Here is an 18,151-nt window from a genome sequence, read left to right as displayed (position 1 = left end):
GGACATACGTGCACACACAAGTATTTTTCTTCTGGCTTTTTCAATATTTGTTGGCAATACCACTTCTGTTGTCTTATATTAGTAACTATTGGGCATTTCTTCCAACTGCAGATCAGTACCTAATAATAGATGGATGTTACTCAAGAGTTTTAGTGGTTTTCTTCTAATGAAAAATTGATGCAGACAAATGGAGACTGACCCTGCAAGGCGAGGACGCGGTTAGGCACGCTGGCTGTCTTACTTACTTTTCCTGACAATTTGGAAGAGGATGTTGGAAATAGTGTTTATAGTATTTACTATTTTGATAGCATAAGCTCATTCATGATTGCCATTTTCCTTTCTGGAGCACATAGAAAGACTAAATGGTCACAAATGGCCTAATCATTCTGTATTTGTGCTCCAGAAACAGAAGAACTAAGATTCATTCTCCACATTATGAGAATATCGAACCGTTTTTATTTCGGAAAACACTTTATATACTAGAAGCAATTTCTTTCATTCTGTTTTATTTTTCTCAGCCTTCTTCAAGAGACAGAAGAGTTGATCCCAAGTTTTGACTTGGGTGAGTCTTGGTATCATTAACTAACACAAGGAGTAGAAGAAGAAGAGGCAGTCTGGGAGACAGTTTACTTTGAGTTTTGACAGCTTGTAAAAATTTCCCAACGGCCCTGGGGAATGTTGACCTGGAGAGTTGAGGGATCAGGCTAGAGATGCTATGTGGACGTCACTGAGAGGTGGTGCGAGCCGGCAGAGTGAGTGTACAAAACATGAGCAAAGGTGGAACCCACTGGAGCACAGATTTGTAGGGACTAGTAGAAGAAGAGAAATCCACGGCGGCAACGGACAGCGAGCTCCCTTAATAGCCGGCCAGCCCGTAAGAGTTGGTAGAGAAGAAAGAACACCAGTTCCAATGTGGGCGGCGAACTTTCCCACCCCAAGTCGTGTCACCAGGATGCGCCTTCCAGGCGGGGATCCCACCAGTCATTGCTGCCACCCCTGTGCTGGCCTCTCCTGTCCTCCCCTGTCCTCTCCTGTTCTTTACAGCTGAGAACAGTGAGACTTCACAAAATAACTCAGAGCTATCAGAAGGACATCATAAATGGAAAGTGACATCACCAGTGGAGGAAAATATCTGTGTGGCTGCTTTCATTGCTCACAGACTCAGTCGGCCTCTGGGGCCCTTCACGGAGCTGTGTTCTTTCCCAGGCAGAGGGCTGCCTCCTCACTGAAACCAGAATCTGTCTCCGCATGGCAGGATTTTCCCCCCCATAAATGGGGACAGTTGTTAAGTATGTCTGCATTGCTTGTAGTCTAGGCTCAAGGAATTGAGGTCTAGAGAAAAGGAAGAGTTCCTTCTTATATCAGTCTTAGTTTATCTTTCATGTTTCCTTTCCATGTCATAAGACATATTTTCCCAGGAAGATTAGCAATGGCAATGTCCATCTCCTCCCAGAGAGACAGCATCCTTTATCCACAAGGGAATGGCCGTACTCTGTGGACCCACCTGGATCACCATCTCAGAATGCATCTGTGCAGCGGAGGAATAAGGTGAACCTTACAGCAGAGAAACTCTTGCATTGATCATTAAGATAAAAGGATGTAGAGAAATTGGTGTTGCAAACACAAGGGAGCAAGGAGATTCAAGGGCCACATGCTGTAGAAAGGCCAAGTCACGTGAGATCTGAAAATGGTCTTTAGATATTTAAATTATAAAGTCATTGACATACAGGAAAAGAATTAAACATTGATCCTGCCTTCCTATGCAGAATGAACCCCTGGGTAATGAACTAGAATGCTAGACACTGTGTGCCTTCTGACAAAGTACACAGCTACACCTATGAAGTAGTCTTATCAAAAAAATTAAACATGAATCTGACGAAGCCTCCAGATGAGTGTTACCCATTAGAACTTTTTGTGATGATGGACAGCAGAGAATAGAACATTTCCAATATGATGGCTGTTAGAGGTGTGTCTTACGTAGTTGAACTAAATTTTACATTCAATTAAATAGCCATGTTAGTGACTACTCTACTTAATGTAGCTCTAGATTACCAGTTAGAAGGCAGGAACAGGTTAAGCCGTAGTATGAGGATGCAGGCAACAAAATCCAAACTGGGAAACTCACATTCTTTAACAAGGAAATCCCAAGGGGGGAAAAGGAGACGTGGAGGGAAAAGGGAAAATCCTAAGACTAAAAGAGACTTGAAAAACATACCAACAAATCACAATATATAAACTTTTTTGGGTCCTGATGCAAACTGTTGAAAAAAATTGCGACATTTATGAGATAATTTGACATTTGAGTAATGGCTGAATGGTATTAGGGAATTCTTTTTTAGGTGTCATAATGGTATTATGGTTGTCTTCCAGGATGAAAGGGTTAGTCATTATCGTTTACAGAGATATTTGAATACCTACTTCTTGCCTTCTGCTAGGCCTTGCTTAGTAAGCTTATTAATGAGCTATTTTCTTTTGATGGTTAATGACTTAGAAAGACATTTTGCGTGGAGAATTTTTTGCACATACATAAGTAGTTAGAATAGTACAATGAATCACCATGTACCCATTTTCCAGCTTCAGAAATGACCAGCTCCTCACCAACCATGTTTCTTCTGTCTTTACCCCTCCCATATTATTATTTAAGGAAATTTCCAGACAGCATGTGGTTTTATTTGAAATATTTCAGTATATATCTTTAAAAAAAATTAAGGTGCTCACTATTTACAATAGCCAAGATATGAAAGCAACCTAAGTGTCCATCTGTAGATGAATGGATAAAGAAAATGTGGTACATATACACAATGGAATATTATTCAGCTGTAAGAAGAAAACAAATCCTGCCATTTGCAACAACATGGATGGAGCTGGAGTGTATTATGCTCAGTGAAATAAGCCAGGCAGAGAAAGACAAGTACCAAATGATTTCACTCATCTGTAGAGTATAAGAACAAAGCAAAACTGAAAGAACAAAACAGCAGCAGACTCACAGACATCAAAAAGGGACTAGCAGTTACCAAAGGGAAAAGGGGTGGGGAGCGTGGGTGGGGAGGGAGGGAGAAGGGGATTAAAGGGCAATTATGATTAACACACATAATGTAGGAGGGTCACGGGGGAGGTAGTATAGCACAGAGAAGACAAGTGACTCTGTAGCATCTTAACTACGCTGATGGACAGTGACTGCAATAGGGTTTGGGAGGTGACTTGATAACATGGGTGAATGTTGTAACCACAATGTTGCTCACACGAAACCTTCATAAGAATCAATGATACCTTAAAAAAAAAAAAGAAACAGAGGCAAAAAAGAAAACAAAATCTTCAGCATAAAAGGTAGAAGTTAAAAATTTGATAGCAAAGAACTTTCAGAAATACAAAACCCTATAAAAAGATGGGCAGTGTCCATAAATAAGCATCTTGTAGTAACAACGCCAAGGGACCAAACGTAATGAGAAAGTACTCACACTTACTGATTAGCAAAGAAAGATAAAATGAAACAAGGAGATATCATTTACACACAGTATCCAGGCAAATATTTACAAGACTAATAATAGTAATCGCTGGCAAAGATACAGGTCTTGTCATATATTGCTGGTGGAAATGTGAATTATCATAGATTTGGAAACCAGTCTCACCATATTTCATACAATTTAAAATGCCTTTCTACTCAACAATTTCATGTCTGGTTCTCTATCCTGTAGAAGTAAAAGCACTAGTAAGAAAAAAAAATTAAGCTGCTTTGTTTTTACATTATCCCTTATAATTTTCAGATTTCCACTTGCTTCAAAAATTTAGTTGATGTCTAAATAACCAAACATGACAATTCTTTGAATAAACAGTTGCTTTATACATTTTATATTTGCAAAGTGACAGTACAAAGTGTAAAAGAGATGCTGCTTAGTTACTAATTGTGAAAACAAGTATAATAAGGATTGTATAGAATTCTGTGAAAATTATTAATTCAGCCAAAAATGACATAACATTTGTCAAATTGACAAATCTCTCTGTGAAGATATGTAGAATGTAATGAAAAAAGACTTAAGAAAATAAGATATTAGAGTGGAAACTAAAGACTCTATAAAATACTTTGAACCATTTGAGTCAGAATGCATGCGAAATTAAATAAGGTACAGTACAGGCACAGAAACGGGGAACTGAATAAACTGCAGGAGTAACTTGAGTGTTGCTGAAAGAACATAGTGAAAAGTGAGTAGGAAAATATTTTCTCTCTAAAATGCCTCCTTTATAATAAAACAAAAATTGCTTAGTATTTGAAAGATTTCAGACCATCCACAATAAAAAATTCTGAGAAATATGAGAATTCCACAGAAATATAAACTCAGTTTCTGTCTTCTCTGTGATCGATGAGATTCATGAAATCTTTCCAAATATAGGCACTGTAGGGATATTTGCATCAAGAGTTTAACCTATTTTGCAATTACATTTGTATAAAACTTATAAAATCAGCAGCTTGTAGGCCTATAAAAATATACTTGGCATCTTTCCTCCAAAGATCTGAACAAAGATGCTGAAAACTCTATCTCTAGTTGCCCCTCCAGGTTGAGAATTAAGGAATATGTAGATGTTACGTTGGAAGGGTGAATAGGAGAGATGGAGTCATAATACGAGACAACCACTGAAAATATTTTTATTAGAAGGAACAAATAATTCACAAACTATTGTTACAAAATAAGTTGAGGAATTTATTTATAAACTGCTATTCTGAACTTTACCCTATTTCTAATATTTAGGTAAAAAGTGAAAATAGGTAAACTTGTGAGTGGCCCTAGAAGCAATGACACCCCAGTAGAAATGAGCACTCCTAGCACCTACATCTTGGTTTCTCACACCATTCTCCAATTAAAAGATGGAGGGCTCTTTGGTTGATTCTAGAAATGGTGCAGGAAATACACAAGATGAGCCTAGAGCATCTTAGAGTGCCAGAAATTAAGGAAGTGCTAAAAACAAAAACAACACATAGCCGGGGCATATCAGAGGTGCACAGGAGCCAACCAGAAGAGTTGCCAGTGGTCAAAGCTGGAAGAATTTGAGCAGCAAAATCAGAGTATATTGGTTTATGACCCAAAATATAAAATAAATACCTATGAGTCCATATTCATGTAAATAAATGATCAAATAAATTAGTAAATGAGAGAAGAGAGACAAATCTCCAAATCCAGATAATTTATGTGGATACTTTTCCCTCAAGGCGATGGAGCACAGCTTCCCACTCCGTAAATGAGGGCTGGGTATAGTGACTTCTTTCCGAAGATTTCACAGGATGGAAAAGGGGAGAAAAAGAGGAACTTTACAGTGGGAAACCTGACAGACACTATCTCAGCCAGATAGTCAAGGTGAACATCAAGTGGTAAGTCAGGCTGATAATCTGAACCCCTGGGGTGATATGATGAGAGTGACACTTTACCCAAAACCCTAGTCTAGTCATTAGAAAAATATCAAATACCATGAGGAACTTGCTACAGAATACCTGACCAATACTCTTCAAAACTGTCAATAGCATCTAAAACAAGGAAAGCCTGAGAAATTGCCACAGCCAGGAGGAGCTTGGGGAGACACGATGACCAAATGTAATGTTTATCCTGGATAAAAAGGACCTGAGGTAAAAACCCAGGAAATCTGAATAAAGTACAGGCTTTAGTTAATGAGAATGTATAAAAATAGCCATGAAATCCAGATTTTGAAAGCAAAGAGTAATAAAATCCTGTTCATGTGACATAGTGATGGCATGTGATATGATAATACCTTAGGTTTTTGTATTTGAAATAAGGTAGTATCAGATTTTAATTTACCAGTTCATGCTAATTGGAAAAGAAAGTGGGCTAATTTTATTCCTTAATTTACATTTCAGTTCATATAGTCAGCGTTTTGAAATGAATCATTTTCACAGCTGCCAGTACTTAAAATAAGGAAGTTTACAAATTCTGGATTACATAATTCAGACCAAAGAGTACACTTTCCATTCATTTATTTATTTATTCAACGAACATTATTGAACATATGTTAGGTGTCAGGTACAGTATTAAATAGGTTGCTGAATCCGTGGATGTTTTGTTGCCCTTGTCTAGCTCGGATTAATACTTAGTCTGTAGGCACACACCTGATCATCTACATTTGCCCTCTTACAGCACTAAACTATGTTTTCTGCCTTTATCTTGCATCTACCTACCACTTCAGCATTTTATTAAAAATAATAATAATAATAATAGAGAAATGTGGGATTCACATATAAATCAAGTATAAAAATCAAACAAATATTCATATTTGACCTGATTGTTTATAGTTTGATGCGTGATCAAAACAAAAATTTCTGTGATGACTGCCCTTGTACTGTTCACCATGTAAGAACTTATTCACTATGTAAGAATTTGTTCACCATCTAAGAACTTGTTCGTTATGCTTCAGAAGATTGGAGACTGTTGAGAATTAGGCTTGGTTGATTAATGATTGTGCATTGAGTCCCCTATGCAGAATTTTATTGTTGTTAACAACCATTTGATCAATAAATATGAGAGATGCCCTCTCAAAAATAATAAAAATAAATAAATAAATAAATAGGTTGCTGAGTATGTAAGGATGAATAATATGTTGAAGAATTTAAAAGTCTACCGGAGGAAATAGAATTTAACAATATTAATACAGTGTTGCATGGATAACAATTACGTACGGCAATTAATGAGGATGCTTCCAAGGACTTCACAGTTCTATTTCCTTTAAAAAAAAAAGGTATTATATTCCCACACTGTGTGCTAATCAAGAAAAGAACTGCTTTGTCCTGAACCTTACCATCAAGGGAAACTTTATTTCAGCGCATCAACTAATACATATTTAGTACTATATTTGTACATCAGTGTTCATTTAAAAATTAAGCTCACAGAATTTAAAAAATGTTGGACCATACTCTTGTAATTTATAGATTTTATAATGTGTTGTGGGTGAAACTTCTCACCCTTCCTGTACACGTCAGGGAAGGTTTCCCAGTGGAGGTCCCTTCCGAGTAGACTCGTAAAGCCCAACAGGCCAACGCCGGCAGGACTCTGCCGATGCCACCTGGGATGCCTGTCCCCTGGCTCCTCAGTCAAACACCAGCCCAGGCACTGCTGCGAAGGAGCTTGACAGACGTAATTAAGGGTGTTCATGAGCTGACCGGGAAATCGAGTAGCTCGGATTTTGTAGGAGAGCCCAACATGATCACACGAGGCCTTAAAACCAGAAACTCAGATTCAGGAAAAGGCGCTCAGAGGGTTCCAAGTCCGAGAAGGGTTCGTTGGGCCCTTCGTCGCTGCTGCTGCGGTGTAGGGGCCCCCAGCAGGGGCCAGAGAGAGGCCTTCGGTGCTAAGGGCGGCCCAGCTGACAGCCAGCAAGGGGCCCGGCCCCACAACCGCAGGGCACTGCATTTGGCAGGGCCCCCAGAGCCCCCAGAACGGGATGCCGCCCGACGGCAGGGAGACCCCGCGGAGGGGCTGGCCTGCAGGCCCACAGACTGCGGCCCAGTGCATGCGGGCGGGGTTTCCCAGTCGCCAAGTTCGTTGTCATTTGTTAAGGGTGCAATAGAAAACTAACACAGGGGGAAGACATTCCAGATACAAGAGACTTGCAAAGACCCACGGGGCCGGGTACTTCAGAGGGAGCTAGAAGCCATCTGGCCTGGCTGGAGGGAGACGGGGAGCCTCAGAAACGAGCTGGCAATGTAGGCTAAGTGACAGTGGTCCTCGAGTGCCGTCTAAGGAGTCTGGACGCTGAGGACAGGGGACTGAATTTACAACAGCGGTATCTTATTTGCTTTGATTTTCCTAAGGAGATAAGGTTATTTTCTTATCTCCATCAAGCCTCCACTCACATTACCTTCTCGCTGAGACCCTCCCTGACCTCCTTACCGAATGTGGCGTCCTGTGCTCTGTGCTGCTGGCCCTCCTCGCCCTACTCTTATTTTTAAAATTCCCATTGCACTTTCCATCTTCCAACATACTCCGTGATTTATATTTATGTGTATTTTTCCCCTCCTAGAATGTAAGCTTCGTGAGGGCAAAAAGCTTTTGGTTCAGTTTGCTCCAGTTATTTATTGTTGCATAACAAACCACCAGCTTAAAATATCAGCCATTTATTTTACTCACATGTCTGCAGTCTGGGCAGAGCATGCTGGGGCCAGCTTGTCTCTGCTTCATGTGGCATCAGCTGAGTGGCTTGGTGGGGGGGCCAGAGAACCCACTTTCAGGGGCTCACTCCCGGCTGGCCTCCTGTTGCCCGCTCTGGCTGGGCCCTGGGCTCTCTCCGCAAGGAGGCTCCAGAGCTGCTTGGACTTTGTGCCAGCACTGTGGCTACACCCTAAGGGCGTGTGTCCCAAGAGAACAAGGTGGCAATGCCTGGCTTTTTACTTACCACTTAGCCTTGGAGGCCATGGCCTCATTTGTTCTGTACTCTTTCATTTGAGGCAGTCACAAGGCCCTTCCAGGTTTAAGGACAGGGGACAAGGGACAGGGACTCCACGTCCTGATGGAATCTGACAGGAGATATTGTGGCTATCTTTGGAAAACAATAATCTTGTCCTGTTATATCCCAAGAGCCTAGAATAGTGCTTTGGCTCATAGAGCTCCGTAAACACGCTGAGTTGAGGAAAAGGGAATGAATGAGATAAGAAGTAGGAGAGGACAGTGTACAGTGTACAGCAGGGAGACTAGTAGGAAGCGGGAGCAATACTCTGAGCCTGGCTTAAGGCTCAGAATTAGGAAGAGTGGCAGAGAAAATGGAAGGGCTGATTTGGAGGGATAGTAAGGTGGTATAACTTGCAAAATTTAGTGATGATTTTAATATGAATGGAAAGGAGAGAGATCCAGATGAGGGAAGGAGAAATCTAGAATGACTCCCAGTCAGTCAAATATCCTGGCTAACTCTGAGTGCTAGAGCAAAAATAGTGAATATGTTCCTTTTTGGTAGAATTATTTTTAGTGTTAACCCCACTTCAGGGACGAAGAAGCAGGTAGTAATACTCTGTAGCCGCATGAATTATGGCCCTGTTAACAGGAAAGGCTTCATGGGAGAAGATGAGTTCACTTTTTAAGTGTCTAAGTCAGGGCTGGAAACTAGCAGCCCAGGGAGATCGCTGTGGGTAGTTGGAATTGTGAATTGAAACAGCTTGAGATCATCTTGAGGGTTTTCTTCCATGTTTTTCTGATGGAGAGCAAGGCAGACTTTTTTTTTCCCTATAGAGAAAAGGAAAATTCTAACCCCCTCCCATTTTTACTTTTCTTTGTTGTTTTATGTTAATTCTGAAAACTTAAGAAAGTGGTTAAAGTAGTCTTTTCCCCCACACGGGTGGTGACTTGGCTTTTTTCATGCTCTTTTTGATGCGGTAGACAGTGGCTTCAGGCACCCCAGTTTCTTGTAGAGCTGGGAGGGTCTTGGTATTCTTAGAGGCCACTTTATCCTCCTCCTAAGATACATGGTCCATGATTTCACTCATCTGTGCTGGATCTCAGTACCATTTTCAAACCTGTTCAGTTCACTTGAAAGTCTGGCTGTTCTAGCTGACACTCACCTGCGAGAGGAGGGCCTTGAGCACCTTTGGAGAGAAGTGAACACTGGTGCAGAGACCTTCTGCTTTTGCTTAGTAAAAACCACATCACCAGAGCCATTCTAGAACATTTTGCTCCTGTTAGAATAACCTCATAGACCATGAGGCCAGAGCATTTGTAATTTATATATTTCCTTTAGAGAACTTTGTTGGTTTCTTATACAGGAATTTTTTTTTTAAAGAGAGGAAGAAAGTGGTACTCTTGTATGTCAGTCCTTGCCCCCATGTTAGCTGAACTGAGGTACTTGTTTTTCTGACTGCTTATGCAATTTTTTGTGGAGGAACATATTGGCAGCAAAAAATGATGAATGGAAATGGAGGAAAAGGTCTACTTTAGCTCTGAGCAAATAGCTGTTTCTTTGAGTCATGTGGCAGAAAAATTCAGTTAGAATCATCTTTGAACTCCAGCACTGTAGTGTTACTTGTTAGCTGTAAATATTTTAATAGTAGGTGATTTTTTTTGTTGTTCCTGAAGGAAGGGGTGGCTCTCTTCATATCTTTTTAACAGAGAGTAAGTTCTTTAGCAATAGGGGAAGATTTGTTTTATATTGTATGCTAAATCCAACATCAGTAATGACATTAATATACTTTCCCAGAAATTGCATAAATGATTTTCACAGAAGATATGTAGTGCTACTAATATGTGGTGTTACAGTAATCAAACAATCTATATTTTATATTTTTGAGAAACCTTTGCTCGAAGAAATTATGATTTTTCCTAGCTTGCTAGAATCCAGGATCTAACTAGAGTTAGAACCTTGTTTTCTTGGCTATAATTATTTGAAAATGGCTTGTATATTCTTGAGGATAATAAAAGTTATTTACTAAGCACTGGTGATCACATGGTATTTACTTGATTATTAACCTACAAATTATGGACCCTTTCCTCTTTGAGAGTTGCGTGATGTCAGTTACAATGTGTCAATGACTTTTGAAAGTTTTATTCTAGTTTCATATTTTGGAAAGGGGTAGTATGACAGACATGGGTTAATAGTGAAGTGTTTTGTTTATTCCTCATTATCGGCAGACTGTAGACCCTGAATTCATTATTAAGGATGGTTTTGCAAGTAAACAGTCTGTTGTCTTCCGTGCTTGGTGGTAGAACGCACAGTGCGTAATGACAGCTTATCTGGTCTTTGTCCCTGGTTCCTGGCACAGAACTCTAGAACCCTGGGAATTTTCTGAGTAATTGTAGTACTGTCCTAAGGAGATAACTAATAATGGACCACTGGATGGCTTGGGGATAGGGGCTGGTCACCAGAAGAACTTGGAAGCAATCTGGTCTGTGAGGAGGCGGAGGGGGTTGGAGATACACTCAGTCATGCCTGTGTAGTGAAGCTTAAAATGAAACAGTAAAAATAGATAGTGTGGCTTAGTGAAGCGTCTTAGGTGATGAACACATTGCTGTGTATATATAGTGGTGGGAGTGACATGCCCTGATTCCATGAAGAAAGAACATGTCAGCTCCGCTCCCCTCCCAGATTTCACCCTATGTATCTCTCACCCTTCATTTGTCCCGTCCCTCTGATTTGTTTCCCTTGTATTAAAACCGTAATCCTAAGTATAGTGCTTTCCTGGATTCTGTGAGTTTTAGTGAATTATCACACCTGAGGAGGTCGTAGGAACCCCCAAATGTATAGCCAGTCTGTCAAAATCACCGGTGGGCTGGAGACCTCTGAAGTCAGGGCCTATAACAGGTGGATGTCTGGGGACCGTCCACCTTTAACGGGCGATGTCTGCGATAACTCCAGGTAGTTAGCGACAGAATTAAATTTCAGTACCTCCAGTTAGGGTTGAAACAGAACAACTGCGTTATGTACTCCAGTAAATACACTTAAGTAAATTCAGTATTAGCTAAATACAGCATTGCTGTTTAATTTTGAGAAGGAAATATATTATGAATCTCTTAGAAATTCAAAACTCACTGGATTGATGTTGGTGTACTTTTATTGACTGTCATCAAAACAAACTTTTAAGATACCAGGATTCAGGCTTCTCTGTTGATAAATATTCTTTAATAGTGTCTGAATTTTCATAGATCCCTCCAGATTCTTTTGCTTGATTCTCTTTCTGACCAGGAACTTAGAGCTGCAAGATCTCTAACTGGATTCAGAGGTTTATTTAGAAAAGGTGACAGGCCCCGCATGGTTTTAAAACCTGTGGTCTTTTTATTTATTTATTTATTTGGTATTTGATATATTTTTTAATTGAAGTATAGTTTATATGCAATATTAATTGGCTTCAAGTGTATATGGTCTTGATGAGTAGCTTAGTAGTGGGTATATGGCTTCTTCTATGAAAGGTAGGAGCTTCCGTGAAAAATGGGCAAATCCTGTCCCATAGTTGAAGAAATACACTCATTATGTATTTGAACACAGTATCAGGCAATGTAGAGTCACTAAGGAATAGAAGGCACAATACAGTCGGACTGGTATCAGAGCCAGAGGTCCAAGCTAAACCCCTTCTAATCCAGAAACGCATGAATAGCTCACTGCTGAAGCGGCGGCCCCAGACTCCCAGTGGCTTGAGACTTCTAACAGGTTTATTTCTCGTTTGTTGTTTAGTCTAATGTAGGCCATGGTGGGAGGGGCTCTACTTTGCAGAGACACTCGGTCACCCGGGATTCTTCCAACGTATGACCTTCCCATCTTAAAGGCCGCACACGCCCTTGGCATTTAGCTGACGGATGGCGGAGGAAAGAGATTGTGTACCTCGACCTGGAGGTGACACACATTTCTTCTGCTTACTTTTTATTGTCAGGAACTGGTCCCCATCCAGATGCAAGGACTCTGGGAAGGGGAAGAGACCGTGGGTGCCTCTGAGCACCTGTCGTCTGTCACATGGGAGCAAGTGATGACTGTACACTTGCGCTGAGATACGTGGCCTGGCTTATCCAAGCGAGGAGGTTGGGGACCATTTCCAGGGGTGCCGGAGGGAGAAAAGAAACGGCGGAGAGAACGCAGTTCTCAGCAGGCTGAGGGTCGTGTAAAAGGCTGACAGGGAGTGTGCCCGGGGGCTGGGAAGGGTGGAACCTGAGGAGCACAACCCGTGTCCGCAGTGCTGCAGTGCAGAGCGGGCCAAGGGGGCGCTCGGGGGGCACCGGGAAGGCAAAGGAGGAGGGGGCAGAGCCGCCCAGGACGGTCCCGCACCGACCACATCCGGAGCATCAGGCACTGTGCCTGGCGCAGTGTGGGCGCGCTGAAATGTTACCGGGATGAGTTAAAATCTCCTCTCTCTAAAAACAGAACAGAAACCCTTCCCTCAAAACCCCAGGTTCCCCAATGTTGATCCATTTCTCACCCTTCCAGCAAAGTCTTCAGGAGAGTCATTAATACCCTGCCTCTACTGCCGTTCTTTGCATTCTTTCTTGGAACTACTGCAGACAGCCCCCCGCCCCGCCCTCCGCGGGACTGTGGGGGTCCCCTCCTTGTGTGCCTGCCCTCGGCTCCCTCCTTTCCAGCGCTGTCTCGGCTGCGTGCTGCCCGCGCTCCTGGTTCCTCTCACTTCACTGGCTGCTTTTTCTCCTTTACATTTTGCCGGCTCCGCATCCTCTTCCTGGCGTTTCCGGGAGTCTCCTGGGGCCCCCACCCGGCTCGCTGGCCTCTCTTCGTCCGCATTCATTTCCGGGGTGATCGTCTCCAGCCTGCTGATGTTAAATGCCAACTATTTGATACTGAACCCTGAATTTTCCCCTGAAGTTTATTCATCTATCTAAAGAAATTTACTCAGAAATTTCACTTGCATATCTAATAGGCATTAACATATCCAAAACCCAGTCCTTTATTCCAGCGCCCACCACAACCCCTATTAAATCTTCTCCATTGTTCCCCGTTTCACTAAATAGCTACACCATTCATGCAGGTGGTCAGGCCAAAACTATGGTATCATACCCTTCTTGACTGCTTCTTTGACATCTGATATACAGGCAGATCGCAGCTTTATGCCATCAAAATATTTAGAATCTTATCACTTTTCTGTTTAAAACATTCCACTTGCTTCCCACAGTACTTAGCATAAACGGGGATGCGTCACCATCACGGCCCTGTCCTAGCTGGCTGCTGGTCACCTCTGAGCTCATCTCCTTGCACCTCACCCAGGTACCCCAAGGGCCACCTCCTTGCTGCATCTCAGCCAAGAGCGGCTCCCTGATGCCTGGGGATTCTGCACTCGCTGTTTCCCTGCCTGAGGCATTCTTCCCCGAGGTGACCTCATATGTAAAATTCAGAGCACAGACTGCAGCCAGACTGCTTAAGTTGGGATTTCCTAGCTGTCTGACCGTGGACACGTTATTTCGTCCACCTGTGTGTGCCTCAGTTTCTACATCTGTAAAGTGATAACACTGGGCCCTCCCTCATAGAGTGATGGTGATGAAATGACTTAATGTATGTAGAGCACCTAGAAGAGCACCTGCCCCACAGTAAGCACTCTGTGTTAACTGATGATTATTGACACTTCGTCAGGTCCCTACTTAAATGGGACCTGCTCAGAGATGATTCAGATAGTGGTGGAATCATCAGAATGAATAATGAATATGCGGCCTTCTAGGGGTCTGCTTGGAGGAGGACAGCTCACGGTGAGGTGGAGACACTGATGGCGCCCCTCCGTTTTAGTCACCACCTGTAGGGTCCCCACCCCCATGTCTCTTTCCCTAGTCAGTCTCTCTTGTAGGACGCTCTGCCGCCCTGTGTCCCGTCCCCAGCTCCAGCTCATGTCCGTTCAGAAGGGGTCTTTGGAGACACACAGCTGGGGACCCGTCACCTCAGAGCCCCCTTCCTCCACAGCCCTTTGCCTCGGCCTGGGTCTCACAGGCAGTGTGCAGACTTCTCCGTTCCCTCCTCTCACCTCCATCAAAACATGGGGGAAGATTTGACTCTGAATGTAATGCCCACCCTTTATTACTCTGTGTGTGTGTGTTTTAAATTTTCCTTTTAGAGAGAAAGGGAACAAAATTAAAAAGGGACAGGGCAGAAGAGATTGCCTTTTAACTTGCCATCTGTTTTCATTGTTCATAGCAGCAAACTTTCTTTAAAATACCCCTGCTTCTGTGGTATCCTTTGGGGGCAGAAGGATAGGGAAATACTGTGAGACTTGACCTTGTTTTGTGGAGAAATAGCCTGGTCAGAAGTGGGTAATGAGGGAGGGAACTCACTGGGCCCCCAGGAGGGGGAAGGCTCAGAGACAGGGAAAGGAAGGCCTATAGAACAGGGCTGCGCAGGCCGACAACAGCCTGCAGCGTCGCCAGTCTCACGGATCCTTCTCTTAGCAGCTCTGTTCACAGGCTGTGGAGCTCCAGACGGGCTTGGAGCTGGGGATGGGGTGTCCCTACTCGCAGTGCCAATTGAAAGGAAACACTGCAACAGTTGTGTGCCTTCCAGAAGTGTGAGTATCTCACTTGTGTGCCCACTGGGTCACCCTGCACATGGGTGAGTGTCGGGGGGCTGTTCAAAGGTCTGTTTGGGGCCACCTGCCCCTGATGATGAATGGCAGGTTATCATTCTGGCTGTCTGGAAAGATCCAAATAGCTGCTTTCATGATTTCAGGCTGTCCTCATTGAGCCTTTTATATAATCAGTAAGTTCTTGTATTGCATCCGTTCAGGAGTTCCCTAGGCACCTTTCCCAGCCCCCTCTTTTGTTGTTTTGCTGGGGTGGGTACACAAAGTTTCTGCAAACCTTGATTGGGACATGGAATTCTCACAATGTCTATGGGTAAATAGCCCCCAGAGTGGAAATTTAGCCTTTGTGATTGTCCTGGGATCATTCAAACACTTAAGGTATGGAGAGGGAGGTTTCCTGGCCATTAGGATCCTACATGATCATTCTCTGACTCTGCATGTCTAGAAGTTGAAGACATATAGGCAACCCAACCAGAAGTGCTAACACTCTTCAAAGCTGTTAAGAGGTCTAGTGTGAATTTATTTATAGCCTGTGTCCTCACTGTAGTAAACTTTCCTCCATGAGTTGACACTTCTTCGTTAGTAAGAAAACAGTTCATCAAGTGGAATTTCAGTGCAGAGCAGACTTCAACTTGGGTTTGCCTAGAGTGATTTCCAAAAAAGGCAGTTTCCTTATAGGATTGGATGTAATATATGCTTTTGTCCCCACCTTACATATTTGGAATGTAATTTTTAAAACAGACTGGATTTATAGGACAGTTTTAGAATTACAGAAGAATTCAGAAGATAATACAGAGTTCCCATACACCCCACCCTCTCCCACCCCCATACAGAATTGTCCCTGTCGCTACCATCTTCCAGTGGTGTGATGCATTTGTTACAATAAATGTACTGATCCATTACTGTGAACTAAAGCCTACACCCTATTCAGATTTCTTTAGTGTTTGCTTAATGTCCTTTTCCTGTCAGGGGATCCCATCCAAATGCGTTCTGTTACCAGTTTCCTTAGGCTTCCAGGGGCTGTGACGGCTTCTCAGACCATTTGTTTTTGATGACCTCGGTAGTCCTGGCAGCGTTCAGCAGGTATACTGCAGGTTGCTCCTCTTGGAATCTGTTTTCTCTTGATGAGACCAGGGTTATGGGATCACATGGTAAGACTGTGGTTAGCCTTGTAGGAAACTACCAAACCGTCTTCCAAAGTGGTTGTGCCCTTCTGCGTGCCTGCCAGCAGTTAGTGAGAGTCCTGCACTTGGCACACTTGTCAGCCTTTGCTGTGCTCAGCTTTGGGACGTTTGGCCTCTGACCAGTGTGCAGAGGTGGGGATGCGATTTCTCAGATTGGTCACAGTCTATCATACTTTATTGTATCTTACTGTAGAAAACATTAGCTTTCTCCTGCTATTTCCTTTCCAGTTAGCATGAAGAGAAGAATGTATGTGCTTTTTCCCGTATGAATAACTGCTACAGATGTTTAAATAGCATTTTATTTAATATTACTTTCTCTGCTTTCTGATGACTAACAGCCTGTAAGCTACATGCTATTGGTGTTAAGCTACATTCCATTGATAGTAGTGTCTCACATTTAATTATTTTTGTTTACATTTTTATTCTTTTTCTGTTCTTCAAAGTCATTTTTGCTTTTCTGTGTTTCTGTGTTCATAAAGCTTTGTTTCTGTTACATTGTGTAGTTTTGTACCAATGGCTAGAAGCAGATCGTCGTGGCAGGAGCCAGGGTGCCGCAAATACGACTTCAGGTAAAAATACAAATAAAAATAAAGTTGAGGTGTTAGAAATCATTGTTGTGATTCACCCCAAGCCCATCATAATTGTTTGTTTTGTTTGGGCAAAAAATAGGTATTATTTTGTGTTTCTGTTCTCTCATCTACATGTTAATTCTTATAAAGACCTCATTTGCTTAAAGCCTGGAAAAAATTATTTACTTGTCTTTAAGCTCTCTTGGCAGATATATCCTCTTTTCTTAGGAGGAAAGGCTTATTTGCAGTGTAATTTAGAAGGAGTACTTGGCAATATTTCTTGAAATTAAGTCTATGTAGACTTCTGTGCAGCAGGGATATTAATATTTGCACAGATTTTCCTTGTTCATTCCGGGTAATGTGTTTTAAAGGTGGATTTTAAGTTAAGTAAAGAATGCTTCTGTATAATTTCATTTCTTGAGAATTCAAATTTTAGTGAGAATTCAAATTTCCCCTGCCAAGTCCAAGCAATAAATTCTAAGTTGAAAGTTTATAAAACATGGGTTCGAAAGGAGAAGAGTAGATAGATTGCTCTTCATCTCCCATCTCCAAAATTTTTTCTTTGGCTGTTACTAGGAGTAATAGCTACTCCCCGTCATATCTAAATCCTTAACAGTGTTACCAGTACTTCTACGTGGCTGGTTGTTCCGCTCACTTCCTTCAGAATAATATTTGCCAAGACAGCTAGCTGTGTATAGAGCAGTGACCTTTCCTGTTGCCCCCCTTTCTGACAGCCTAACAGGAGGTGGTGGTGGTGGTGGTTCTGCTTTTTGCTCGTTAGATACGTGTTTCTGTTTCATGGATTTTTTCGTCTCTTGTGTTTGTGGGTTTCTTTCTCTGGAGGTGGTTTTCCTGCCCGCTCTAATGGTTGGTTCATCGCACCTCAGGAGGGTGTGGTGTTCCTTAGTCAACAGATTACACTGAAAATGGCACTGTCATGACTTCCCTGATTTATCTCCTGTCCCACTAATAACCTGATATATGAATGAAGGTAATGTTACCATTTTAGCCAAACTCAGGCAGGAATTCATTGAAAGGTAAGTGTCGCAAGGAATTACATTCTGCATTACATGCTGTTTCTTCTGCCCCTGCTGTTTTTTATATTTTATTTACATTCGTGGATGATAAAAATAAGCATTTCTGATACTTGAGGCGGGTGGAGGAGTTTCTTGATAGCTGTGTTTTGTCTGAGGATATCCTGTTCTGTCAATGTAACAGGGTCAGCAGCATGGACCTTTAGAACGAGAAGGGAATTTTTGTTCAGTTTTTTTTTTTCTCTGACTTAAAGTGAAAACTAACCGTGTTTTTTTTTAATGAGGAAGTGAATAATCTAAAAATTCTCAGTGTTTGCCTGAGAACTTAGTACCTACTTAAATATATCAATTACCCTTCCTGCAGTGAGCCGTCCCGAGCTCTGGCTC

General features: G+C 42.2%; 1 protein-coding gene across 10 annotated transcripts in view; it reads left to right on the top strand.

Annotated features, from left to right (window-relative positions):
• The window catches only part of DENND5B (DENN domain containing 5B), a 175,019-nt gene that overhangs the window by 69,867 nt on the left and 87,001 nt on the right, over window positions 1-18,151 (top strand). For 6 of the 10 annotated variants that reach the window (XM_036889193.2, XM_036889195.2, XM_036889196.2 and 3 more), the window contains exon 2: window positions 16,665-16,730. The exons of 2 other annotated variants lie outside the window; for them this stretch is intronic. In XM_036889193.2, coding sequence (XP_036745088.2) covers window positions 16,665-16,730 — 66 coding nt within the window. Of the gene's footprint in view, window positions 1-16,664; window positions 16,731-17,500; window positions 17,768-18,151 lie in introns of those variants that run through there. 2 more of the 10 variants (XM_036889197.2, XM_036889201.2) reach the window with 2 other exon arrangements.

This window comes from Manis pentadactyla, chromosome 14 (assembly GCF_030020395.1).
Source record: "Manis pentadactyla isolate mManPen7 chromosome 14, mManPen7.hap1, whole genome shotgun sequence".
Lineage (NCBI taxonomy): Eukaryota > Metazoa > Chordata > Mammalia > Pholidota > Manidae > Manis > Manis pentadactyla.
The sequence above is the reverse complement of the archived record's forward strand: the minus strand, read 5'-3'. Positions and strand labels throughout refer to the sequence as shown.